General features: G+C 63.9%; 2 protein-coding genes across 2 annotated transcripts; both read right to left on the bottom strand.

The window, feature by feature from the left end:
- Positions 1 to 220: 220 nt before the first annotated feature.
- VARS1 (valyl-tRNA synthetase 1) lies at positions 221 to 18,947 on the bottom strand. The gene is given in 32 exon segments (XM_054052130.1): positions 221 to 289; positions 796 to 855; positions 857 to 946; positions 1,411 to 1,586; positions 1,836 to 1,947; positions 2,700 to 2,966; positions 3,302 to 3,457; positions 3,805 to 3,932; positions 4,578 to 4,656; positions 4,837 to 4,905; positions 5,474 to 5,578; positions 5,966 to 6,091; positions 7,202 to 7,272; positions 7,595 to 7,700; positions 8,098 to 8,188; positions 8,804 to 8,962; positions 9,397 to 9,500; positions 9,787 to 9,911; positions 10,434 to 10,524; positions 11,271 to 11,365; positions 11,756 to 11,864; positions 12,182 to 12,301; positions 12,767 to 12,848; positions 13,024 to 13,188; positions 13,622 to 13,749; positions 14,145 to 14,245; positions 14,770 to 14,857; positions 15,522 to 15,709; positions 15,987 to 16,119; positions 16,857 to 17,000; positions 17,669 to 18,021; positions 18,774 to 18,947. Coding segments are annotated over 31 exon segments (3,888 nt in total). The 5' UTR covers positions 18,020 to 18,021; positions 18,774 to 18,947.
- Positions 18,948 to 19,527: 580 nt separating this feature from the next.
- On the bottom strand, positions 19,528 to 22,514 carry LSM2 (LSM2 homolog, U6 small nuclear RNA and mRNA degradation associated). The gene is made up of 5 exons (XM_054051983.1): positions 22,385 to 22,514; positions 22,201 to 22,268; positions 21,462 to 21,492; positions 20,924 to 20,983; positions 19,528 to 20,298 (listed from the first exon to the last, which is right to left on the bottom strand). The coding sequence occupies exons 1-5, from the start codon at positions 22,493 to 22,495 to the stop codon at positions 20,173 to 20,175; spliced, it is 396 nt and encodes a 131-aa protein (XP_053907958.1). The 5' UTR covers positions 22,496 to 22,514; the 3' UTR covers positions 19,528 to 20,172.
- Positions 22,515 to 26,762: the final 4,248 nt, after the last annotated feature.

Genomic DNA, 26,762 nt, shown 5'->3' with positions numbered 1-26,762 from the left:
TGGAGGAACTGGTCCTTACTAGGAGCTCAAAAGTGCTGACTCAGCAAAATCGCCTTTAATGCCGGGGGTGGGGGTGGGGGGGGGGGAGGTGCGGTTGTGTGTCCAAGGTGTGTGGGGGAATCCATGGGGGATGTCGGGGGGGGGGGGGGGGGTTGGGGGGTTGGGGGGATGTCCCCAGGAGGAGGGGGTGTCTCTGAGGTGGGGGGGGGTCCGGGGGGGGTCACAGCATCCTCCTCATCATCTCCTCGGCTTCCAGAACTTTCAGCAGCTCTGCCTCCAACTGTGACAACTGGGGGGGGGGGAGAGAAATGTGGAACCATGACCCTCCCGCCCCCCTGGACCCCCCAAACTCCCCTAAGGATGCCCCCCCATCCCAGGACCTCCCCCCAGACCCCATTATGCCCCCCCAGACAGACCCTTCCCCCCTAGAACTCCCCCACCCCATTCCGCTCCCTCCAACCCCCCCTTAGGACCCCCAGACCCCCTCAAAAAAACCCCATTTCCCCTCACCTCAGGACCCCCCCCCCCCTCACTAGTGCCCCCCCAGATTCCCTTAGGACCCTCTGCCCCCCCCCTCCAAGATTCCCCCCCCAATACCTCCCTTAACTCCCTCTTGGAGCCTCTCCCCTTATTGTAGCCCCCACCCCCTGCCCCCCCCCCCGGCCCCCCTTAAACCCCCTCAACCCCTCTTAGTGGCCCCCCAGACCCGCCCAAACACCCCTTAGGACGCCCCCAACCCCCCAAAAAATACCACCACTCCCCCCCCCCCACCCCTTAGGACCCCCAGCCCCCCACCTTGGCGGCCTCAGCCTCCTGCACAGGGAGGGGCACCTTCTCGCAGTAACCGGCCCCCCCCCCGTCGCTCCCGCAGCCGCTGCAGCCCCCGTTCCAGCTCCCCCCGGCGCCCCCCCAGCCGCGACAGCTCCTTCCCCGCGTCCACCACGCCCTGAAATGGGGCAAAAACCCCCCCAAAACAGGTCAGACCCCCCCAAAATGGGATAACCCCCGCCCAAAATGGAGTAAGACCCCCCAAAATGGGATAACCCCCCCCAAAATGGAGTGAGACCCCCCCAAAATGGAGTGAAATGACCCCAAAGTGAAGTTTGACCCTCTCCCAAAATGGGGTAAACCCCCCACAAAATGGAGGAAGATGCCCCAAAATGGAGTGAAATGACCCCAAAATGAAGTCAGATCCCTCCAAAAATGGGGTAACTCCCCCCAAAATGCATCAGACACTCCCCCCAAATGGGGTAGAACTCCCCCAAAATGGAGTGAAATGACCTCAAAACGGGTCAGCCCCCCCAAATGGGGTAAAATCCCCCCAAAATCGAGTGAAATGACCCCAAAATGGGGGGGGGGGTTGGGTATTGGGGGGTTTGGGGGTGCCGAGGGGGAATTTGGGGGGGTCACCTTGAGCAGGAGGTGGACGGTGCAGCGGTCGGAGGTGACGGCGACGGCGCAGCCTGGGGGGGGTGTCTCGCTCCCCCCCAGTAGCCGCACAGCCCCCACCCCTCCCAGGGTGCGGATGTGGGGGCGACCCCGGCTCGCACGACCCCCCCACAAGGGGTCCGGGCACTGCAGGAAACCTGGAGGAGGGGGGGGCAAAAGAGAGGGGGTCAGGACCCCCAACTGCCCCTCCCAGTCCCCATTCTGCTCCCTAGGACCCTCCTAAGCCCCCCCAGACCATTTGAAGCCCCCCCTCAAGACACCCTTGATCTCCCCCAGACCCCATTTTGTGCCCCCCCAGATGCCCCCAGACCCCATTTTCCCCCCTTAGATCCCTCCCCAGACCCCCTTTTGCCCCCCCAGCACTCCCTTTGCCCCCTGTTTCTCACAGGGGGGTCGCTGGCGTGTCAGCCCGTGGTCGGCGCGAAGCCCCCGCAGCGCCCGCACAATGCTGAGCACGAACTCCATAGTGGCCTCGGCCTCCTCGTCCCGCTGGCAGAACTGGGGGGGCAAAAGGGGGGGTCAGATACCCCCCCCCAGGGGACCCCAAAACCCCTGAGATCCCCCCCAGTGTACCCCAATGCCCCTCCTTGTCCCGCAGGCAGAATTTGGGGGGCAGCAGGGGGCAGAACCAATGTCTCCCCCCTACTCTGGACCCCCCAGTCTCTACCCAGGACGCCCAAATCCCCCCTCCAGCCCCCCAGGGCCACTCAATCCTCCCCAGTCACCCCCTAGAGCCATGCCACAACCCCCAAATCCCTCCTCCAGGCCCCCAGGACCCCTCAATCGCCCCAAGTTTCCCCTTAGACCTAACCTAGAACCCCTCGATCCCCCCACAAACTCCCCAAGAACCCCCCAGGACCCCTCAATCCCCCCGACAGACTCCCAAATCCCCCCTCCAGCCCCCCAGGGCCCCTCAATCCTCCCCCGTCCCCCCTTAGAGCCCACTTAGGACCCCCAAATCCCTCTTCCAGGCCCCCTAGAACCCCTCAATCCCCCCCACAAACCCCCCAAGAACCCCCCCAGGACCCCTCAATCCCCCCCCAAGGCCTCCAGGACCCCTCACTGCCCCCCAATTTACCCCTAGAACCCCCCTAGGACCCCTCAATTTCCCCCTCCAGGCTCCCAGGGCCCCTCAATCCTCCCCAATCTCCCCTTAGAACCCCCCCAAGACCCCCAAATCCCTCCTCCAGGCCCCCAGGCCCCCTCAATCCCCCCCAGAAAACCCCCCATATCCCCCATGAACCCCCTACCTCTGTGGTGTCGGGGTAGGGGCAAAGGCTGATGCTGGGGGGCACGGGGGGGTTGCGGGGGGGCAGCCGCTGCCACAGCTCCTCGGTGACGAAGGGCATGAAGGGCGCCAGCAGCCGCAGCCCCGCGTCCAGGCAGGTGTAGAGCGCGTCCCGCGCCGCCACCACGTCCCCGACGTCATCCTCGTCTCCTTCGGGGTCATCCCCGGGGGCCCCCCCGGCGTCCGGCTCGGCGGCTTCGGCGCGCGCCAACACCGGCTTCACCAACTCCTGCGGCGAGAGCGGCACCGGGAACGTCCCCAACCCCGTCACAGTGGCCCCAGTACCATCCCAGTGGCCCCAGTCCACCCCCAACCCCATCTCAGTGGCCCCAACCCCGTCCCAGTGGCCCCAGTCCATCCCCAACCCCGTCCCAGTGGCCCCAACCCTGTCTCAGTGTCCCCAGTATCCCCAGTGCCCCCAGTAACCCCAGTGCCCCCAGTATCCCTCACCAGGAAGATGTCATACAGCTCGTACACCCAGAAGCCATAAGCGGCCGTGGTGCTCCCAGTATCCCCAGTCCCCCCAGTATCCCCAGTATCCCCAGTGCCCCCAGTCTCTCTCACCAGGAAGACATCGCACAGCTCGTACACCCAGAAGCTGTGGGCGGCCGTGGTGGCTCCGGGGAAGTCGAAGGCCTCGAGGGCGGCTCCGCAGGCGCCGGCAGCCGCGGCCAAACGGCTCCGGACCCATCGCTCGGCCAGGCCAGGGCGGCCCCGGGGCTGCGACACAGACAGCGGTTAGGGGGGGACACTTGGCGGCTGGGAGCCAAAACTGGGGGGCTGGAGGCCAATCTATGGGACTGAGAGCCTTAATTGGAGGACTGGGAACCAATCTATGGGGCTGGGACCCACACTCAGGGAGCTGGAAGCCAATCTATGGGGCTGAGACCCACAACTGGGGGCCTGGAGGTCAATCTATGGGGCTGGGACCCACAGCTGGGGGGCTGGGAGCCAATCTATGGGGCTGGGAGCCACAATTGGGGGCCTGGAGGCACATCTATGGGGCTGGGATCCTCACGTGGGGGTCTGGACATGTGGGTCACTGCCCCACATGTGTGGGTTGGTACCTGTGGGGTGGGGGGCGGCCGGAACTGGGGTCCCAGGGCGCGCAAAACAAAGCGAGCGCTGTTCCAGATCTTGTTGCAGAAATGGCGATAGCCGAGCACACGCCCCACATCCAGATTGATGTCCCGGCCTGGGGGGCGCAGGGGGTCAGAAAGGGGGTTTGTGGAGGTCTGGGGGGGCTTATGGAGGTCACAAAGGGGGTTTCTGGGGATCTGGGGGGCACAGGGGGGTCAGAAAGGGGGTTTGTGGGGGTCTGGGAGGGTCCTGAGGGTCAGAAAGGGGGTTTATGAGGGTCTGAGGGGGCTTATAGGGGTGAGAAAGGGGTTTTGTGGGGGTCTGGGGGGGTCCTGAGGGTCAGAAAGGAGGTTTATAAGGGTCTGGGGGGGCTCATGAGGGTCACAAAGGGGGTTTGGCGGGGTCTGGGGGGCACAGGGGGCGTCAGCAAAGGGGTTTATGGGGTTTTGGGGGGTCCTGGAGGGTTTTGGGGTCCCAGGGGAGGTTTGGGGGTCCCGGGAGCTTTGCAGGGTTCCAGGGGGTTTTGAGGGTTCCAGGGGGACTTTGGGGAGTCCTGGGGGGGGGTTGGGGGTCCCAGGGCAGGGTTTGGGATCCCGGGGGGAGGTTGGGGGGTGCTGGGGGTGTTTTGGGGGTCCCAGGGGGGCTTTGGGGGGTCCCTTGGGTGTCTGGGGTCCTGGGGGAGGTTTGGGGGCTCCCGGGAGGTTTTGGGGGTCCCAGGGCATGGTTTGGGGTCCTGGGGGGTTTTGGGGTTCAGGGTCACCCTGCCCGGTGTATGCGCAGAGGGCAAAGCGCAGAGCATCGGTGCCGCACTCGGGGATCCCATTGGGGAAATCGCGTTTCTGGGGGGGAAATCAGGGGGGGTCACAGTGGCCCCAGTTACTCCAGTTACCCCCCATCCCTCCCAATTACCCCCCCTCCAGTTGCCCCATTTGACCCTCCTGCACCCCCTTTGCCCCCCCCACGCGCCCTCCAGTTACCCCACCTGCCCCTCCCAGTTGCCCCAGTTTGCCCAGTCCCACCTGCCCCTCCCGCGCTCTCTCCAGCTCCGCGGGGTCCAGGTTGCTTTTCTCCAGCTGCTCGTGCAGCCCCTGTGGGGGGGACGGACGGGATTGAGGGGTTCCAGGGCACCCCTGGATCCCCAGGGCCCCCCATCTCCCCCCATGGCTCAATTACCCCCTCAAAACCTCCCCCCCCCAATTCCCCCTCAAAACTTCCCTCTCGTTTCCCCCCCCAACAGCCCCCCCAAATTGCCCCACTGCCCCCCCAATCTCCCCCCCAATCAGCCCCCCTGCCCATTTCTCCCCAATTGCCCCCTCAGCCCCCCCTTCCCCCCTCTGCCCCCTCAATCTCCCCAAAGCCCCATTTCCCCCCATACCTCCTGTTCTCCCCCCCTTGCCCCCCAAGGCCCCATTGCCCTCCCAGCCCCCCAAATTGCTCCATTAACCCACCCCTTTTCCCCTATTTACCCTCCAATTGCCCCTCAGTCCCCCCCACTCCCCCTGTTGTTCTCCAATGCCACCCCATTTCCCCCCCCCCGATCCTATTGCCCCTCCATTGCCCCCTCAACTGCCCCAGGGCTCCCCCAATTGGCCCATTACCCCCTCAATTGCCCCCTGCCCCCCTAATCACCCCCTGTCCCCCCCTTGTGCGCCCCACCTCCAAGGAGATGCCGCTGATGACGTCCAGGGGGTCGATGACGTTGCCCAGGGATTTGCTCATCTTGCGTCCGTGGGCGTCGCGAACGATGGCGTGGAGATAGACCTGGGGGGGCACAGGGGGTCGGGGGGGCCCAAGGGAATTTGGGGTGCCTGGGAGGGGTTTGGGGGGCACGGGGGGGGGCAGAGAGAACCTAAGGGGGGGTTGGGGGGCACAAGGGGGGCAACAGGGGAGTTTGGGGCACTGGGGTGGCACAGAAGGGTCCTAAGGGGGATTTTGGGGGTCCCTATGGGGGTCCCAGAGGGAATTTGAAGGGGTCGGGGAAGGGGGTTTGGTGTTCGGGGGGTCCCAGTGGATTTGGGGGGCCCCTGTCAATTTTGGGGTCCCATTGGATTTTGGGGGGTCGTGGTGTGTTCGGGGGGCTCCCAGTGGATTTTGGGGGGCCCTGTGGATTTTGGGGGTCCCACTGGATTGATTTTGGGGGGCCCCCACCTCACGGAAGGGCAGCCGCCCGGTCAGCGCCAGCCCCAGCATCACCATTCGTGCCACCCAGAAGCCCAGAATGTCGTGGCCGGTCTCCAGCAGCGACCCCGGGTAGAAGAGGGTCAGGTCCTGCGTCTGGGGGGGCCAAAAAAGGGGGTTCAGGGACCCCAAAATCACCACAATTCACCTCAATATCCACTGACCCCTTCAGAGCCCCCAAAACCCCCACAAATCACCCCCAAACTTAAAGACACACCTCAACAGAGCAGGGTCTGGGGGGGGTGTGTGCAAAAAAAGGGGGTTCAGGGACCCCAAAATCACCCCAACCCCCCCCGGACACCCCAAAATCCCCACAGGACCCCAGAATTCCCCCAAAGACCCGAAAAAAAACAGCCCCCCCAAACCCCCAGGGGGCAAATAGGGACTCCAAGAGGAACAGGCCCAAGTTCGGGGGGGGGGGGGTGTGAAAAAAAGGGACTCAGGGGCCCCAAAATCATCCCAAATCATCCCAAAGTCGCCTCAAATCACCTTAAAACCTCCAAGACACCCCAACGCCCCCCCAGCACCCAAAATCCCCCAAATTACCCCAAAACATCAGCCCCCCCCAACCCAAGCAGAAATCCAAATAGAACAGAGCCAAGTACTAGGTCTGCAAAAAAGGGGGTTCAGGGACCCCAAAATCACCCCAAATCCCTCCAAAATTGCCTCAAATCACCCTAAAACCCCCAGGACACCCTAACCCCCCCCCAGCACCCAAAATCCCCCCAAAAAATCAGCCACTCAACCCCCAGGGGTCAAACACAGACCCCAGTAGAACAGGGCCAGATCCTGGGTCTGGGTGGGGCAAACACGGGGGTTCAGGGACCCCAAAATCTCCCCAAAATTGCCCCAAATACCCCAAAAATTGCCCCAAACCACCCCAAAATCTCCTAAAATCCCCCCAAAATAGCCCAAAGTACCCCCAAACCTTTCCAAATCCCCCCAAAATCTCCCCAAATTGACCCAAATCACCCCAAATCGCCCAAAAATTACCCCATATCTCCCCAAAATCACCCCAAATCCTCCCCAAATCGCCCCAAATCACCCAAAATTACCCCATATCTCCCCAAAATCACCCCAAATCTTCCCCAAATCACCCCAAATCACCCAAAATTGCCCCAAAATTACCCCCCTATCTCCCCAAAATCACCCCAAATCCTCCCCAAATCGCCCCAGCCCCCCCCAACCCTCCCAGTCTCCCCTCACAGTGTCGGGCCAGCCAAAAACGGAGAAGGGAAAGAGCCCGGAGGAGAACCAGGTGTCCAACACGTCCTCATCTGCAGCACCAGTAAACACCAATAGCACCAGAGCCCCCCAGGCCCTCCCAGTAGCCCCAGTCTCCCCCAGTCCTTCTCAGTGCTCTCCATTTCTCCCCCAGCGTCTTCCAGGCCCCCACACCCCCCTCCCTGGCCCTCCCAGTGCCTCCCAGTCCCTCCCAGTGCCCTCCATTTCTCCCCCAGTGCCTCCCAGTCTCCCCAACTCCCTCCCAGTCCCTTCCCACTCCCCTCAATCCCTTCCTGCTACCTTTCAGTGCCCTCCGTTTCTCCCCCAGTGCCTCCCAGTGCCCCCCAATCCCCTCCCAGTCCCTCCCAGTCCCACCTTGCCGTAGCCCCACGCGCTCGGGGCTGACCCCAAAGGCTTTTGCCGCTTTCTCTCGTGCCTCGTCCTCACTGCGGCCGCTCGTCCAGTAGCGCCCGTCCCCGTCCTGGACCCACAGCAACCCATAGAGACCCATGGCGTGACCCACAGGGACCCAGAGATCCCACAGAGACACATAGGGTCCCACAGCGGGATCCACAGCAACCCATAGAAACCCACAGCAGGACCCATAGAGACCCGCAAAGACCCACAGTGACCCACAGTGGCCCCATAGGAAAACTCATAGAGACCCACAGTGACTCATAGGGACCCACAGAGATCCACAAGGACCCACAGAGACCCATAGAAACCCACAGTGACTCATAGTGCTCTCCCCCCTACAGCTCAGCCCCATAGCAGGACCCACAGCATCAACCCATAGTGTGACCCACAGTGCCCTCCCCATCTATCCCCCAAACCCCTCTGCCCCCCAAATGCCCCCCAACGCCCCCCATGCCCCCCACCTCGCCGGGGGGGACGTTGGGGTCGTCGATGGTGATGAAGTAGGCGGGAATGCGATGCCCCCACCAGAGCTGCCGCGAGATGCACCAGTCCCTGGGGGCAAAAAGGGGGTCGGGGGGCAAAAGGGGGGGAAGGGGGACAAAAGGGAAGTCAGGGGGGCAAAAGGGGTGTAAAAGGGGGGTCAGAGGGGGAAAAGGGGGGGCAAAAAGGGAGTCAGGGGGGCAAAAGGGTGGTCATTGGGGGAAAAGAGAGCAAAAGAGGTGGCTATGGGGCAGGACTATGAGGCACTAGGTCAATCTACAGGGCTCTAGGGCCAATCTATGGGGCTCCAGGGGTGATCCATGGGGCTGTAGGTCAGTCTGTGGCACACTAGGGTCGCTCTATGGGTCTGCAGAGCCAATCTATGGAGTGCTATGGGTCAATCTATGGGGCAGCCCACCTGCTGTGCTTCATCCAACAAAACCAACGCCGCACATGGCCCAGAGGAGGCTCTAGGGCCAATCTATGGGTCTCTAGGGGGACACTGTGGGTCTATGGGTCAATCTATGGGGCTGCAGGGCTGATCTGTGGGGCTGCAGGGCTGATCCATGGTGCTCTAGTGCTGATCTCTGGCTCTCTAGGACCAATCTATGGGTCTCTAGGACTCCTCTATGGGCCTGTGCATCAATCTATGGGTTGGTCTATGGGTCAATCTATGGGACGGCCCACCTGCTGTTCTCCATCCAGTGGAACCAGGCCCTGGTGTAGCTGGGGGGGCGCAGCCGCAGCTCCCCGCTCCGCACAGCGTCAGCCGCAGCCACCGCCAGACTCTGGCAGCGCAGGAACCACTGCGGCTTCAGCAGCGGCTCCAGCACATCCTTGGAGCGGCTGTGGGGCACAAACCCATAGCGACCCCGAGCGACCCACATGGACCCACAGCCACCCTATAGCGATCCAGAGCCACCCCACAGGCATCCTAGAGAGACCCATAGCGACCCACAGACACCCAGAACCACCCCACAGCGACCCACAGCCACCCCATAGCGACCCACAGGGACCCAGAGCCACCCCACAGACACCCCAGAGCGACCCACAGACACCCCCAGACACCCTAGAGCGACCCACAGCCACCCCATAGCCACCCAGAGTGACCCATAGACACCCCATAATGACCCACAGCCACCCCATAGCCACCCAGAGTGACCCACAGCCACCCCATAGCCACCCAGAGTGACCCATAGACACCCCACAGCCACCCCATAGAGACCCACAGCGACCCATAGAGCCCCCCAAGTCCCCCCCAGCCCCACATCTCACCCCACCTGCAGATGGGCACCACCATGGGGTTCTCACGCTCCCCCCGCAGCAGCCCCCGCGCCTTCAGTGCCTCCAGGACAGCTGCGCGCGCCGTGAACCGCGGCAGCCCCTGCCACCAGTCCCACCAGTTACCAACCAGTGACACCAGTGCCCTCCAGTACCCTCCAGAGCCTCCCAGTCCTTCCTAGTCCCTTCCCAGCATCCGCCAAAGCCTCCCGCTCCCTCCTAGTCCCCTCTTAGTATCCTCCCAGTCCCCTCCCAGTGCCTCTCAGTCCCCCCCAGAGCCCTCCCAGTGCCCCCCATCACCCTCCAGTGCCTCCCAGTCCCCCCGAGTCCCTCCCAGAGCCTCCTAGTCCCCTGCCAGCGCCTCCCAGTCCCTCCCAGTGCCCTCTCACCAGGAAGGGGGGGGGCACGCCGCAGAGTCGCCCGTCGTCGCTGATGATGCTCACACAGGGCAGCCCGTGCCGCTGTCCCACCTCGAAGTCTGTGGCGTCGTGCGCTGGCGTCACCTTCACCGCACCTGGAGGAGATGCCTCCATAAGCCCCGCCCCCTCCATAAGCCCTGCCCCTCCCAGGCTCCAGTCCCAACCCATGCCTCTTCATGGCCCCGCCCCTCCGGGCCTCAGCCCCCGCCCATTCAGTAACAGGCCACGCCCCTTCAGTCACAATGCAAGTCACGCCCCGAACTGACCATCCTCCCTACACAGGCCACGCCCCTCAGGAGCTAAGTCACGGACCCCTATATGTGTGGATATGCCCCCTTATAAGCCACGCCCACTCATCAGGGAAACAGGGTCCTAAAGCCCCGCCCCGCCCCTTCGAGGCCACGCCCACCCCGAGCCCCATCCAGGGCAGAGGGGACATTGGGGGGGACTTGTGGGGCAGCCCCCTCCAGGGTTCAGACCTAGCCCCTGGCCCTGCCCCCATAGGCCCCGCCTACTCCAGGTTTCCATTCCAGCCCCGGCAATGCCAGCAACAAGGCATCCAGACCCACAGTGACCGCACACCCACCCACCCCACCCCTCCTGCCCCTCCCCCTCACCGGTGCCAAACTCGGGGTCGACGAAGGCGTCGTGTAGGATGGGCAGGATCTGACCCGTGAACGGGTGTCGTACGCAGCGCCCACGCAGGTGCTAGGGAGGAACGGGGCCCACGCCCCCTCCTCAGGCCACGCCCCCTCCCCTGGCCCCAGTGTTCCCGATAAGGCCACCCCCTAGGGTGATATCTAGGACCCAGAGGCCCCCCAACATCGTAGCAGGAGCTCGGGGCCCTAAGCCCCGCCCTACGAGGCCCCGGCCACCCCTCCGCCCACCGCTCAGGCCACGCCCCCTCGGGAAAGACCCGCCTGCTCCATAATGGGGATACAGTCCTAAAGCCCCACCCAAAGCGCGGGACACGCCCCCATCAGCCACGCCCATCCATAGGGGATACAGGGTCCTAAAGCCCAGCCCCCTCGAAAGCACATCCACCCCCGAACCCCATTCAGGGCAGAGGGGCCGTTGGGGGGCACTTGTGAGGCCGGGGGGGGACTTGGGGGGCAGGGGTGACCTGAGGGACTGGAGAGGACTTGTGGGGCAGGCTGGGGGGCTGGCGGGGACTTGGGGGGCACAATGGGGGCCTGGGGAGGACCCCGTGGGCCTGGGGCTGATTTGGGGGCAGGCTGTGGGGCTACAGGGTGACACCGTGGGGCAGGGGACAATGCTGTGGGGCAGGGGGCACTTGTGGGTCGGGCCATGGTGTGGGGCTGGAGGACTTGGGGGGCAGGCTGTGGGTTGAGGGTGCCTCTGTGGGGCTGAGGTGACTCTGTGGCACTTGTGGGGTGGGGAGGGACTTGGGGGGCAGGGTGTGGGGCACACGTGGGTCATGCCATGGGCTGCACCTGGTAGCGGGGGTCGTCGGGGTGCACGGCCACGGCCGCGTCCCCCAGCATCGTCTCCGGCCGCGTTGTTGCCACCACCAACTCCTCACCCTCCCCTGCGGGACAGCAACCCACAGCGACCCATAGGAGACCGACAGAGACCCATAGTGTGACTCACAGCGACCCACAGAAACCCATAAAGTGGCCCACAGGGAGCCATAGGGAACCACAGAGACCCATAGAAACCCACAGAGATCCATAACGTGACCCATGGGGACCCCATAGTGACCCACAGATATCCATAACGTGACCCATGGCGACCCATAGGGACCCCATAGTGACCCATAAGGGTCCCATAGCATCCCCCTCACTCCATAGTGACCCACAGTGACCCACACACACCCCATAGTGCCCCCCCTGCCCCATAGGTGTCGCCCCCAGGACCTCCTGCCCTATAGCCCCCCCCCTCTGCCCCACGGCTGCCCCATAGCGTGCCCCAGCCGTACCGCCCCCCTCCAGTGGGTAAGCGAAGGCCACGATCACCCCGAACTCCACGGGCTCCTCGTAACCCGGGACCCGCAGCAGCGTCCGGCCCCCCAACTCCCGCTTCTCCACCTGTGGGGAGATGTGGGGCAGACCCATAGCACCCCCTGCCCCACACCTCGATGTCGCAGACGCTGGACTGCAGCGCCTCCCCCAGCCCCGTAGGAGTCTCCCCAGCCCCACAGCTGCCCCATAGCGTCCTCCCAGCCCCAGAACTGCCCCATAGAAGTCACCCCAGCCCCATAGCACCCCCTGCCCCACACCTCAATGTCACAGATGACGGACTGCAACACCTCCCTCAGTCCCACAGCCGCCCCATAGCTGCGCCCCAGCGGCCTCCCCAGCCCCACAGCCGCCCCATAGCTGCCCCCCAGCAGCCTGCCCCACACCTCGATGTCAGAGATGGCGGACTGGAGGGTGCAGGACCAGTGCACCAGGCGAGTGCTCCTGTAGATCAGCCCCATCTCGTGCAGCCGCACAAACGCCTCCCGCACTGCTCGGCACATTTTCTGTGGGGCAGGAGGGAGTCAGCGCCCCATAGAGAGACCCCTCCAGAACACCCCCGCCCTATAGAGAGAGATCCCTCTGCCCCAGAGACCCTCCTCACCCATAAAGAGACTCCTGCCCCACAGAGAACCCCCTGACCCATAGAGAACCTCCAGACCCACGGAGACCACCGTGCCCCATAGAGAACCCCCCTTGACCCATAGCAAGCCCCCTGACCCACAGAGACTCCTCCCAGACCCATAGAGTCTCACTCAGACCCACAGAGACCTCTCTGCCCCACAGAGATGCCCCCGCCCCATGGAGAACCCCATCCAGACCTATAAAGAACCTCTGCCCCATAGAGACTCTCCTCACCCTTAGAGATTCCTCCCAGCCCCATAGCGACGCCCCTCAGCCCCATAGAGAACCCCCCCCCTGCCCCATAGCTTCCGCCCCAGCCCCATAGATCCCCCTGCCCCACATCTTACGGGGTCCATGGTGAAGCAGGCTCGGTCCCAGTCCATGGACGCCCCGAGGCGGCGCAGCTGCTGGTAAATGCGGTCGCCCTTCCTGTGGGGCAGAGTGTGAGGCGCTATGGGTCACTGTGGGGCAGCACTCACTCCTCTTTCCAGAGCCAGACTTCGCACAGGAAGCCCTCGTGGCCGAGCTATAGGGCACTATGGGATGCTCTGGGTTGCTCTGGGGCACTATAGGGTGCTATGGGTCGCTATGGGGCAGCACTCACTCCTCTTTCCAGCGCCAGACCTCGCGCAGGAAGCCCTCGCGGCCGAGCTGGTGCCGCCGCAGCCCACGCTCACGCCACAGCCGCCGCTCCACCACGACCTGAGTGGCGATGCCAGCGTGGTCGCAGCCCGGCGTCCACAGTGTTGTCGCTCCACGCATACGGTGCCTGTGGGGCAGAAGGGGCGCCATGGGGCAGGAGGACTGCTCTGGGGTGGGGGAACCGCTGTGGGGCAGGGGACAGCAGCATGGGGTGGGGGGAATGGTATGGGGCAGGGGGAGCCACTATGGGGTGAGGGAACTGCTATGGGGCAGAGGGAATGGGGTGGGGAACCACTCTGGAACAGAGGAACCACTGTGGGGCAGAGGGGACTGCTATGGGGCAGAGGGAATGGGGTGGGGTGGGGGAAATGATGGGGAAAGGGGAGATGCCATGGGGCAGAGGGAACTGCTATGGGTCACTGTGGGTTGCTATGAGACAGGCTATGGGTCAGGCTGTGGGTCACTATGGGGCAGGCTATGAGGCAGGCTATGGGTCAGGCTGTGGGTCACTATGGGGCAGGCTATGAGGCAGGCTATGGGGCAGGCTATGGGGCACTGACCAGCGCACAAGGGTGTCCTGGATGGCCACGGTCAGCGCATGGCCGAGGTGGAGAGTCCCGGTGACGTTGGGGGGCGGCAGCACCAGCGCAAACACCCCCCGTGGGTTGGGGGTCGACAGCGACGGGCGCTATGGGGCAGCCCCACAAGTCAGCCCCTGCCCCACAAGTCACCCCCTCCACACACCCCAGCCCCACAAGAGAGCCCACAAATGACCCTCAGGCCCACAAGTGACCCCTCAGGGACCCCTCCGTCCCCACAAGCAAACTCAAAGGGACCCCCAGCCCCACAAGTGATCCCTCCAGTCCCACAAGTGATGCCCAAAGACATCCCCAGCCCCACAAGTGAACTCAAAGGGACCCTCAGCCCCACAAGTTACCCCCCCAGGGACCTCCCTAGACCTACAATTGACCCACAAGTGCTCCCCAGCCCCACAAGTGATCCCCCGAGGGAGCCTCCAACCCCACGAGTGACACCCCAGGGACTCCCCCAGCCCCATAAATGCCCCCCAAGTGCCCCACTCACCCCGTACTCGGGTTTGAAGAAGCCGCTGTGTTCCCACCATGAATACCAGACAGCCTCAACGTAACCCGGACTGTAGGAGAGGGGCAGCGCCTGGCCCAGCTCTGCCCCGGATGGACAGACGGACAGAGAGAGACGGGGGCGGACAGACAGACACGGGACAGAGAGAGAGAGAGGGAGAGAGATGGGGATGGACAGATGGACGGACACGGGACAGAGAGACAGGGACAGATGGACAAGGGATAGAGATAGGGACAGACGGATGGACGGACAGACGGACACGGGACAGAGAGAGAGATGGGAACAGACAGACATGGGACAGAGAGAGAGACGGGGATGGACAGACGGACAGACACAGCACAGAAACAGGGACAGACAGATGGACAGACGGACATGAAGACACAAGGGGACATTGGGAACAGGGACAGACAGAGGGACAGGGGGGACAGAGGGATGGACAGAGACATGGGGACAGACGGACACGGGGACGGACAGATAGGAGGACACAGGTACAAGGATGGGGACGGGAGGCAGGTCAGAGCCCCCTGTGTCCCCATGTCGTCCGTCTGTCTGTCCCCCCTCCCTCACTGCTCCCCGTGTCCCTCCTGCCCCGCCGTCCGTCCCTCACCCTTCTTCTCCCCCGGGGGGGTCTCCAGGCTGTACGCGTCCCCCGACTGTCCCCGAGGCTCCCGCGGGGCCTTTGGCTTTGCTTTTGCCTGCAACAGGACCCACAGCGACCCATGGCGTGACCCATAGAGACCCACAGTGTGACCCATAGATAGCGACCCATAGAGACCCACAGCGTGACCCATAGATAGCGACCCATAGAGACCCACAGTGTGACCCATAGTGACCCATAGAGACCCACAGTGTGACCCATAGATAGCGACCCATAGAGACCCACAGTGTGACCCATAGTGACCCATAGAGACCCACAGTGTGACCCATAGATAGCGACCCATAGAGACCTACAGCGTGACCCATAGAGACCTACAGTGTGACCCATAGATAGCGACCCATAGAGACCCACAGCGACCCGTACTGACCTACAGCGTGACCCATAGAGACCCACAGTGTGACCCATAGATAGCGACCCATAGAGACCTACAGTGTGACTCCACAGGAACCCACAGCAACCCATAGAGACCCATAGAGACTCCCACACACCCCACAGAGAACCCCCCACACCCTACAGCGACCCATAGCGACCCCCACCCCTCAATCCCCACCCCATAGCGACCCAGAGCTGCCCCACAGCGACCCCTCAACCCCCCCCCCCAGCTGCCCCATAGCGACCCTTAGAGATCCCACAGCAACCCTCAGCACTCCCCCACCCCACAGAGCCCCCCAGCCACGGGTCGCCGTGGGTCGCAGGCCCACCTGCTGCTCCCGGTTTTTCTCCAGTTTCTGCTGGAATTTCTCCAGCTTCTCCCGTTTTTTTGCCTCCTTTCTCAACTGTGCTGCGCTCTTCACTTGGGGGGCAGCCTGCCCCATAGTGCCCTGCCCCACGGCGTTCTGCTGGGCATCGTCCTGCCCCACGGTGTCCTGCCCCACAGGCTTCAGCTCCACTGGGGAAAACAGGGGGACAGATTCACTGCCAGCCCCACAGTGACCCACACTATGGGGGGCAAGACCAGCCCCACAGCCCTGCCCCACAGCCTCCCAAGCCCCAGAGCAAACCATGCTATGGGGCAAGACCAGCCCCACAGCCCTGCCCCACAGCTTCCCCAGCCCCACAACCTCCCCAGCCCCACAGCTGCCCCCCAGCCCCATAGCGACTCACAGTGTGGGGCAAGGCTTCCCCCTCTAGTCCCATAGCAGCCCCCCAGCCCCATAGCGACTCACAGTGTGGGGCAGGCCCCTCATCCCCGCAGAGCCCCACAGTGCCTAGCACGGCGTGGAAGTGCGGCAGCCCCACACATTCAAGGAACCAGCGAGTAACGTTGGGGTAGGGGGCGCGAGCAGCGGCGTCCAGGATCTGTGGGGTAGAGGGGATGTGGGGCAGACCCACAGCGACCCACATGTGGGGCACGGGGGGTTTGGGAAGAACTTGGGGCACATGGGTTGGGGATCATTCATGCTGGAAGGGGGGCAGGAGTGGGGCACAGAGCAGTTGCGGGGCTCTGGGGCACTATGGGGCACAGGGGGGTCAGAAAGGGGCGCTATGGGGCACAGGGGGCACCATGGAGTTCTACAAGGGGCACTATAGGACACATGGGCATCACTATGGGTCACGCTATAGGGCACTATGTGGCAGGGAGTCACAATGGAGATCTATGGGAGTGCTATGGAGTTCTATGGGTCATGCTATGGGGCAGGGGGTCACCATGATCTATGGAGGGCGCTATGGGTCACAAGGGTCGCAGTGGAGCTCTAGGGTGGCGCTATGGGGCACAAGGGTTGCAATGGAGCTCTAGGGGGGCGCTATGGGACACAAAGGTTGCAATGGAGCTCTAGGGGGGCGCTATGGGGCACAAGGGTTGCAATGCAGCTCTAGGGGGGCGCTATGGGTTGCGCTATGGGGCACAAGGGTCGCAATGGAGCTCTATGGGGGGCGCTATGGGGCACAAGGGTTGCAATGCAGCTCTAGGGGGGCGCTACGGGTCGCGCTATGGGGCACAAGGGTCGCAATGGAGCTCTATGGGGGGCGCTATGGGGCACAAGGGTTGCAGTGGTGCTCTAGGGGGGCGCTATGGGTCACCGTGGGTCACTCACGTGCCGCAGGGGGGGCAGGAGGGCGCAGGTGACGCTGATGTCGGCAAGGCTGACGCCCCCCCCCACCAGGAAGCGCCGCCCCTGCAGCTGCGACTCCAATGCCTGCAGCGCCCGCTGCAGCTCCATATGCGCCCGCCGCCGCGCCTGCCGACACCCACACTGTGACCCACGGCGGCCCAGAGAGACCCACAGAGCCCCCCCTGTGTGACCCACGGCACCCGCAGCTGCATCCGCCGCAGCTCCGCCCGCACCCACACCTGAGGGAGAGAGACAGAGACCCACAGAGTCGCCCTGACCCACAGTTCCACCCCACAGATCCCCCCTACTCCCCATTTCTGCTCCCTCAGCCCCCTTTCTGCCCCACAGTCCCCCTTTCTCCCTCCCCGAACCCCATTTTCCCTTCTCTGCCCCACATTTCTGACCCCCAGCCCCCATTTCTCGCCCCTAGACCCCCCCTTTCTGCCCCATAGCCCCCCTTTTCTGCCCCCCGATCCTCCTTCCCCCCCTGCCCCCCCTTTCTCCATCTTAGAACCCCACTTCTCTCCCCTAGACCCCCATAACCCCCCATTTCTGCCCCAGAGCGCCCCCTTTCTGCCTCCCCACCTGTTGGGGCCCCCCCCCCAAGGATGGCGAAGGTGACCCACTGCCCCCCAGAGCCCCCATTACTGCCCCACAGCCCCCATTTCTCCCTCCCCAGCCCCACAGACCCCATTTCTCCCCCCTAGGCCCCCATAACGCCCCCTTTCTCCCCCCTTTCTGCCCCATAACTCCCCATTTCTTCCCCACAGCCCCCCCCATTTCTGCCCTCCAACCTGCTGAGGCCCCCCCTCGAGGATGGCGACGGCAGGGGCGATCTCGCTCTCAGCGAAGGCGACCCACTGCCGGACGAGGGCAGCATTTGGGGTCCCCCCCTCACCCCCCAACATCTCGGGGGGGCTGAGGAAGAGGGCAGCAGGTCCCGGACCCTCCAGCAAAGCCCCCCCCGGCGTCAGCAGCGCCGGCAGTGGCGCTCCCGGCCGCAGCCCCCCCGGCGGCCCCACATCGCCCCCCAAGTGCACAATGTGGGGCGGCTGTAGGGCAAAGCGGGCGGCGATGAGGACACGGAGAGAGGAGGCGTCGTCCGGTGGCGGCGGCACAAAGAGGAGCGGCGGAGGGGGTGTCATGGCTGTTGGTGGAAAGAAATGGGGATCAGGGAGGGGAAAATGGGGGGGTCATGGCTGTGGGGGGAGAGAAATGGGGAGCAGAGAGGGGAAATGGGGGAGTCATGGCTGTGGGGGGAGAGAAATGGGGGGCAGAGAGAGAAATGGAGGGGAAAACGGGGGCCAAGGAGAGAGAAATGGGGGGGTTGTGGCTGTGGGGGAGAGAAATGGGAGTCAGAGAGGGGAAAACGGGGGAACAGAAATGGGACTGGGGGGCACTTAGGGGGCTGGCGGTGCACTTGTGGGGCAGAAACAGGCTGGGAGGCACTTAGGGGGCGGGGCAGGGGTCTCGGGGCAGAAATGGGACTGGGGTGGCACTTGTGGGGCTGGAGTCAATTGTAGGGGCACTTGTGGGGCAGAAACGGGTCTGGGGGGCACTTGGGGAGTGGGTCAGAGGTCTGGGCGGGCAGGAATGGGTCTGGGGGGCACTTAGGGTGCTGGAGTCAATTTGGGATGCACTTTGAGGGAACTTGGAGGGGTTGGAGTCAATGGGGGGCACTTGTGGGGCAGTAAACGGGGGTGTGGGGACACCAGAGTCAATTGAGGGGGGGCAAGAATGGGGCTGGGGGCGCACTGGGGGGGCTGTGGGGGCACGGGGGGGGCGAGGCCGAGGTCTGTGGGGCAGGAATGGGGCTGGGGGGGATCAGGGGTCACTTGTGGGGCTGGGGGGGTCACGTGAGGGTCCCTTTGGGGTCCCCATTCCCGCCCCTCCCCGTACCTGCAACGGCGGCGACAGCAACCACGTGGGGCGGGGGAAGAGACGGGGAGGCCCCGCCCACTGCGCATGCGCGCGACGAGCGAGCCCATTGGCCGCGGGGAGACAGGGGCGTGACCAGATGTGCCGTACGAAGACACGCCCACAAGCATGCTCCATTGGCTGCGGGAGGGTAGGGGCGTGGTCACAGGAGGGGCGTGGTCAGAATTATGCCACCACCACCCTCCCCCGCCAGCCCCCCTTGGGGGGCTCGGGACTCCCAAGTGCCCCCCCCAACAGCCCTCCTCCCCCCCAAGTGGCTCCCCCAACCCCACAACTGACCTCCAAGCGCCCTCTCTGCCCCCCAAGTGCCTTCCTGGCCCCCCAAGTGCCCCTCCGGCCCCACAACTGCCCCCCAAGTGCCCCCTCTGCCCCCCAAGTGCCCCTCCAGCCCCACAACTGCCCTCCAAGTGCCTTCCTGGCCCCCTCAAGTGCCCTCTCTGCCTCCCGAGTGCCTTCCTGGCCCCCCAAGTGCCCCTCCCTCCAGCCACCTAACCCTCTCCAGCCCCCCAAGTGCCTTCCCCAACCACCTCGATGCCCCTCCAGCTCCCTCTCTGTCCCCCAAGTGCCCCCTCTGCCCCTCAAACGCCCCCCTCAAACCCCCAGTCCCCTTCGAGCCCCCCAAGCATACCCCCGAGCCCCACAACTGCCCCCTTCAAACCCCACAAGTGCACCCTCTGCCCCCTAAGGTCCCCCCAGACACAGCTTTGGGGGGGGAACATCACATTTATTGACCCAATTTTTGGTGTGTGGGGGGACCCCAACATCGAGGGGGGGATTCAGGTGTGGTGGTGGGGGACCCTGAGTTCGGGGAGGGCAGCACTGCGGGGACTCAAAAATCTAGGGGGGGGGCTCCCAATTATTTTTGGGGGGGGCTGGTGTTTGGGGTCCCCTCTTCGGCTCTAGGGACACCCTCGAGGGCCTTGGGGTGTCCCCCCACTTTTAGGACAACCTCAATGTGTTCTACAGTCCCCCCAGGGTCTCAGGGCCTCCCCCAGATCTCAGGGACCTCCCAATTTGCCACCCCCCCTTTCTCCTGCAGGACTTGGGGTCCCTGCTGCGATTCGAGGCCCCCCCCTCCAATTTTTAGCCCCCCCCAAATTTTGGGGTCCCTCCATGTTTCGGGCAACCCCTGGATCTCAGGGACCCCCCCCAAAGTGTGAGAAATCCCCCAGTTTTTGGGGTACCCCCTCAATTTGGGGTCCACCCGCCTTTCTCTTGCATCACCTCCTGCAGGACTTGGGTTCTCGCTGCAATTCAAGCCCTCCCACCCCCAATTTTTTAGGCTCCCCCCAATTTTGGGGTCCCTTCCAATTTTGGGGATCCCCTCATGGTTTTGGGGTCCGCCCCCTGGTTTTGGGGGTCACTGTTTCTGCTGCAGCGCCTCTTTCCGCGCTGCGTCCTGCAGCAGCTGTGTGTCCACCTCATCGGCCGGGAGCTGCACGTACCGCACCACCGAACCCCGGATGAAGCAGTTCTTCACCGACAGCTGCCAAAAATAGGGGTTCGTGAGGGGACCCCACAATTAGGGACCCCCCCTTGATCAATCAGGGACCCCCACAATCCCCCCAAAGTCACCAGGACCACCCAAAACCCTCAGGAGTCCAAGGACTCCCTGATGAGGCAGTTCTTCACCAGGAGTTGCCAAAAAAGGGGGGGTCAAGAGGGGGACCCTAAAATTAGGGGCCCCTCTCCAAAATTAGGGACCCCCCCCAGATCGATCAGGGACCCCTAAAACTCCCCAGAGACCTCCAAAATGGACAGGAGCCCCCCAAAACCCTCAGGAGGCCAAGGAGCTCCAAGACCCCCCGAATGAAGCTGTTTTTCACCAAAAGCTCCAAAAGGGGGCTCGGGGGGGCACTTGGGGGGCAGAGAGGGGGCTGGCGGGGCACTTGGGGGGCAGAGAGGGGGCTGGGGGGGGCACTTGGGGGGCTGGAAGGGCATTGGGGTGATTGGCAAAGGTATTTTGGGGGGCAGCGGGGGCACTTGGGGGGCTGGGAGGGCACTTGGGGGCAGAGGGAGCGCTTGTGGGGCAGTTGTGGGGCCACTTGTGGGGCAGGGGGACTGCTGGGGGGCACTTGCGGGTCCCGAGATCCATAGAGAGCCCCTCGTACCATGTGCGGGTATTTCTCGGGGTCGGTGACGCTGATGTCGGTCAGTTTGATGTTCAGGTACTGGGGGGACAGCCCCATAGCGAGCCTGCCCCATAGAGACTCCCCTGCCCCACAGACCCCCCCGAGAGACCCCAGACCCATAGAGATCTCCCTGCCCCATAGAGACCCCCAAGAAACCCCAGACCCATAGAGACCTCCCTGCCTCATGGTGGGCCTGCCCAATAGGGGCCCCTCTGAGAGCCCCCTGCCCCATCCCCTACCCCATAGCGAGACTCTCCCTGCCCCATCCCCTGCCCCATAGCAAGCCTGCCCCATAGACCCCCGTGCCCCATAGAGAGAGACCTTCCTGCCCCATAGACACCCCCCGTGCCCCATAGAGAGAGACCTTCCTGCCCCACAGACCCCCCGTGCCCCATAGAGAGAGACCTTCCTGCCCCATAGACCCCCCTGAGAGACCCCAGACCCGTAGAGCCCTCCCTACCCCATAGCGAGCCTGCCCCATAGAAAGCTCCCCGCCCCATAAAGCGCCCCCCCTCACCTGGTCCACGGAGTGGAGGGTCCCACAGATGCTGGAGAGGAGAGGGGGGTCAAGGAGGGCCCTTGGGGGGGGGGGCTTTGGGGAGGTCTGGGGAGTTCGGGGGGGGCTCGGAGGGGTTTGGGGGGGTCCATGGAGCCTATGGGGGGGCTTGGAGGGGTTCTGAGGGGGCTCAGGGGGTCCCAGTGGGTCCTTAGGTCATTTGTGGGGGTCCCTGGAAACTATGGGGGGGGGGGTTGTCGAGGGGGCTCTGGGGGTCCTGGGAGGTCTATGGTGGGGGCCGTGGGGGGGTCCTTGGGGAACTCTGGGGGAGCTCTATGGGGCACGGGGGGCTATTGGGGGGATCCTTGGGGTCCCAGAGGGGTTTGAGGGGGTCCATGAAGGCTAGGGAGGGGATCTGGGGGGTTGGAGGTGTCCTTGGCGGGGGGGGGCGGTTGGGGAGGTCTAAGGGGTCCCTGGAGGATCCTTGGTGGGGGTTGGGGGTCCGGGGGGGGGGGCGGGTCCCTGAGGGTTTTGGGGGTCCCTGGAGGGGTCTGAGGGTCCCTGGGGGGGGTGTCTGGGGATCCCAGGGGGGCTGTTGGGGGGTCCCTGGGGAGGGCTGCAGGTCCCAGGGAGGCTGTTGGCGGGTCCCAGGGGGGCTGTTGGGGGTCCTGGAGAGGGGTTGGGGGTCCCAGGGGAGTTTTGGGGTCCTGGGGGGCAGTCTGGGGGTCCCTGGGGGGTTTGGGGTGCCGCCCCCCCTCACCTCAGGTCGTTCTTCAGCTCCACCACCACGTCTTTGCCCACGAGGGACTTGAAGAAGGAGTAAAACAGCTGAGGGGGGGCAAAAGGGGGGGGTCAAAAATGGAGACAAAAGAGGGGTCAGAGGAGGAGCAAAAAGGGGGACGGGGGGGACCCCAAAGCCCCCGCAAGACCTCCCCCCCCTTCACCATGGCGGCCGCGCCGGCACCTCCTCCCGCGCGCGCGCCGGGAGCCCCGCCTACTTCCGGGTCAGCCCACACCCCAGTCACTAGACCACGCCCCTTCGGCACAACCAGCATTAATAAACCACGCCCCTCCCCAAAGCCATGCCCATCAAAGAAGACAAACCACGCCCGCCATAGACAACAAACCACGCCCACTCCGAGAGGCCACACCCCGCCCCCAGCACGAGGGCCCCGCCCCCTCGCCAATCAGATCACGCCCCCCTCGAGCGCAAACCACGCCCCCCGGCCCGGCCCGGAAGTGACTCAGCCTCCCCCGCGCGGGAGGAGGAAGTGGAGGGGCAGAGAGTGGGGCGGACACCCAGTGTCCCCCCATGTCCTGTATCCCCTGTCCTCCCCATATGTCCCCATGTCCTGTCTCCCCCATCACCTTCGTCTCCTCCGTGTCCCCCCCGTTCCCCCATATCCCCATATGTACCTGTCCCCATGGGTCCGTGAATCTCCCCGTCCCCCCACCATGTCCCCCCATCACCTCCCTGCCACCCCCCCCATGTCCCTATATGTTCCCCATGTGCCCATGTCCCCCATCTCCCCCCATGAGTCCCCATGTCTGTGATGTCCCCATGTCCCCCCATGAGTCCCCATGTCTCCATGTCCGTGATGTCCCCATGTCAGTGATGTCCCCATGGATCCCTGTGTCCATGATGTCCCGTTGTCCCCTGTGTGCCTCCCTCTGTCCCTGATGTCCCAATGTCCCCGGTGTCCCCCTGGTGTCCCCCATGTGTCCCCATGTCCTGTGGTTGGAGCTCGGCTCTGAGGTCCCTTCCTCCCCAACCCACTCATGTTGTTCCCATCATCACCATCATCATCCCCATTAGTGTCACTGTCACCATGACGTCACCACCCTTGTCACCACCATCATCGCCATTAGTGCGTGCCATCATCACCAGAGCCACCCTCGCCCCCGTTATGGGTGCCACCACCATCTCCACCCTGGAAGTGTCCGAGGCCACCTTGGATGGGGCTTGGAGGACTCCAAACTGCAGATGTCCCTGATGTGAAGTGGGTGGCCTTGAGGGCCCTTCAGCCCATGTCCACGATGTCCCCACGGAGTGTGGTGGCTTTGAGAGCCCTTCAGCCCGTGTCCATGATGTCCTCACAGAGTCTGGTGGCCTTGAGGTCCCTTCAGCCCATGTCCACGATGTCCCCACGGAGCCTGGTGGCTTTGAGGTCCCTTCAGCCCATGTCCCCGTGTCCACAGTGTTCCTGATGTCCCTGTGTCCTGTGTTCCATGCCCATGATGTGTCTGTGTCCCCATGTCCTGTGTCTGTGTCCCATGCCTGTGATGTCCCGTATTTCCCCCATGTCCCGTGTCCATGTCCCACGTCCCATGCCCATGATGTTCCCATGTCACTGATGTCTGTGATGTCCCCTGTGTCCCCATGTCCCATGTCCATGTTATCCCCCATGTCCCCAATGTCCCCATGTCCCCTGTGTCCCCGATATCCCCCATGTCCTCTGTCCATGTCCTATGTTCCTGATGTCCCCCTTCTCCCCATGTCCCCATATCCCATGCCCATGATGTCCCCATGTCCCCAATGTCCACATGTCCCGTGTCCATGTCCCATACCCATGATGTCCCTGATGTCCCCTGTGTCCCCAATGTCCCCCATGTCCTCTGTCCATGTCCCATGTCCCTGCTGCCCCCTGTGTCCCGTGTGCCCATGTCCCTGATGTCCCCCATGTCCCCATGTCCCACATCTATGTCCCATGTCCCTGATGTCCCCTTGTCCCCATGTCCCCCATGTCCCCCATGTCCCCATGTCCTGTGTCCATGTCCATGCCCATGATGTCCCTGATGTCCCCACGTCCTGTGTCCCCATGTCGCCACGTCCCCATGTCCCTGATGTCCCCACGTCCCGTGTCCCTCCCCGGACGGACGCCCACGTGGGGCTGTGCCGGGTGGGGACCGGGAGGACCGGCTGTGCGGCCCGTGATGTCACCGTCACCGTCCCCGTCACCATCCCCAAGGATTTAAGGGCAGCCACGGGGACACCACCACAAAGACGGGACCTTGAGGTGAGTGGGGACAGGGGGATAGGGATGGGGACAGGGACATGGGGACAGGGATGGGGACAGGGGGACAGGGATGCGAACAGGAAGGGGGACATGGGGACAGGGATGGGGACAGGGACATGGGGACAGGGAAGGGGACATGGGGACAGGGATGGGGACCGGGATGGGGACAGAAAGGGGGACATGGGGATAGAGATGGGGACATGAGGACAGGGATGCGGACAGGGATGGGGACAGGGACGGGGACGGGGGACAGGGACATGGGGACATGAGGACAGGGATGGGGACAGGAAGGGGGACATGGGGATAGTGATGGGGACATGAGGACAGGGATGCAGACAGGGATGAGGACAGGGGGGCAGGGATGGGGACAGGAGTGGGGACAGGGATATGGGGACATACATGGGATGGGGAAATGAGGACACAGGGATGGGGACATAGGGACAGGGACAAGGACAGGGATGGGGACAGGGATATGGACAGGAATATGGGGACATGATGAGGACACAGGGGTGGGAACATGGGTGGGAACATGGGGACAGGGACAAGGACAGGGATGGGGACAGGGATATGGACAGGAATATGGGGACATGATGAGGACACAGGGGTGGGAACATGGGGACAGGGATAAGGAGACAGTGATGGGGACATGGGAACAGGACAGCGACACGGGGACATGGGGACAGGATGTGGTCAGGACAGTGGGGACATGGGGACAGCGGGCTGTGGGGACAGGATGTAGGAATGGAGACGGGGACAAGACAGGGACACGGATGGGGACATGGGGACAGGGGCATGGCGACAGGGACAAGGACATGGGGATGGGGACAGTGGAAGAAGGACGGGGACATGGTGACATGGACATGGTGACAGGACAGGGACACAGGGATGGGTACAAAGACATGAGGATGGGGACAGACATGGGGACATGGACACAGGGATGGGACACTGGAAGAAGGACAGGGACACGGGGATGGGGACATGGGGACAGGATGTGGTCAGGGCGGTGGGGATAGTGGGGACAGGAGGACAGTGGGCTGTGGGGACAGTGGGACAGGATGTGGGAATGGGAACATGGGGACACGGGATGTGGGGACATGGGGACACGGGTGGGGCCGGGGGGGGGAGAGGGTGGGGGCTCTGTCCTTGTCCCTCTTGTACCCATGTCCCTCCGTGCCCTCTGCCCCCTAATGTCCCCCTAATATCCCCAATGTCCCCAATATCCCCGTCCCCCAACGTCCCCATCCCCCTATTGTCCCCCCAATGTTCCCCAGATGTCCCCAATGTCCCTAATATCCCTGTGTCTCTCCAATGTCCCCCATCCCTCCAATGTCCCCAGTGTCCCCAATGTCCTGCCAATGTCCCCAGTGTCCCCAATATCCCCTTGTCCCTCCAATGTTCCTCCTGTCCTCCCAATGTCCCCATTGTCCCCAATGTCCCCCCAATGTCCCCAATGTCTCCCTCTGTCCCCCTGTCCCCTTCCATGTCCCCTTGTCCCCCCTGTCCCCTCAATGTCCCCATTGTCACCACTGTCCCCCCAATGTCCCCCCGGTCCCCCTCTGTCTCCCTATTGTCTCCAATGTCCCCCCGATGTCCCCCCTGTCCCTCCTGTCCCCTCATTGTCCCCAATGTCCCCTCCATGTGTCCCCAATGTCCCCAATGTCCCCCCAGATGTGTGCCCAGTGCCTGGTGGATTTGCTGCGTTGGGTCTGGGGGATCGTGAGGCGCCTCTGGGGGGGGCACGGAGGTGAGGGAGGGACATGGGGGGGACATTGGGGGGAGGTCACCCATAGGGGGTGTGGGACCTATGGGGGGACATGGGAGGGGGACATGGAGGGGATCTGGGACCCATGGGGGGGGACATGGAGGGGTTCTGGGACCCATGGGAGGGACATGGGGAGACAGATGGGAGGGGTCTGGGACCCATGGGGGGGACATAGGGGGGAGCCATGGGACCCATGGGGGTGATGGGCACATGGAGGGGTTCTGGGACCCATGGGGGGGGACATGGGGACATGGTAGGGGGGCCTGAATCACATGGGAGAGGGACATGGTGGGGGCTGGGACCCATGGAGGGACCCATGCAGACATGGAGGGGGACAAGGGGACATGAGAGGGGTCAAAGGTCACCGCTGACCCCCCGGTGTCCTCATGTCGCCCTCCCCCCAGCGACCCCCCCGCCCCCCAAACCCACGGAGAGGACGACGCTGGTGCCTGGCAAGGAGGACTGAGACCCCCGGGACCCCCCCGGGACCCCCTCGGGCAATAAATGACCTTGAACTAGTGGCCACTTCTGCATTTGGGGGGG

This window comes from Cuculus canorus, chromosome 31 (assembly GCF_017976375.1).
Source record: "Cuculus canorus isolate bCucCan1 chromosome 31, bCucCan1.pri, whole genome shotgun sequence".
In the NCBI taxonomy this organism is placed as follows: Eukaryota; Metazoa; Chordata; class Aves; order Cuculiformes; family Cuculidae; genus Cuculus; species Cuculus canorus.
This window is presented reverse-complemented; position numbering and strand designations above follow the sequence as displayed.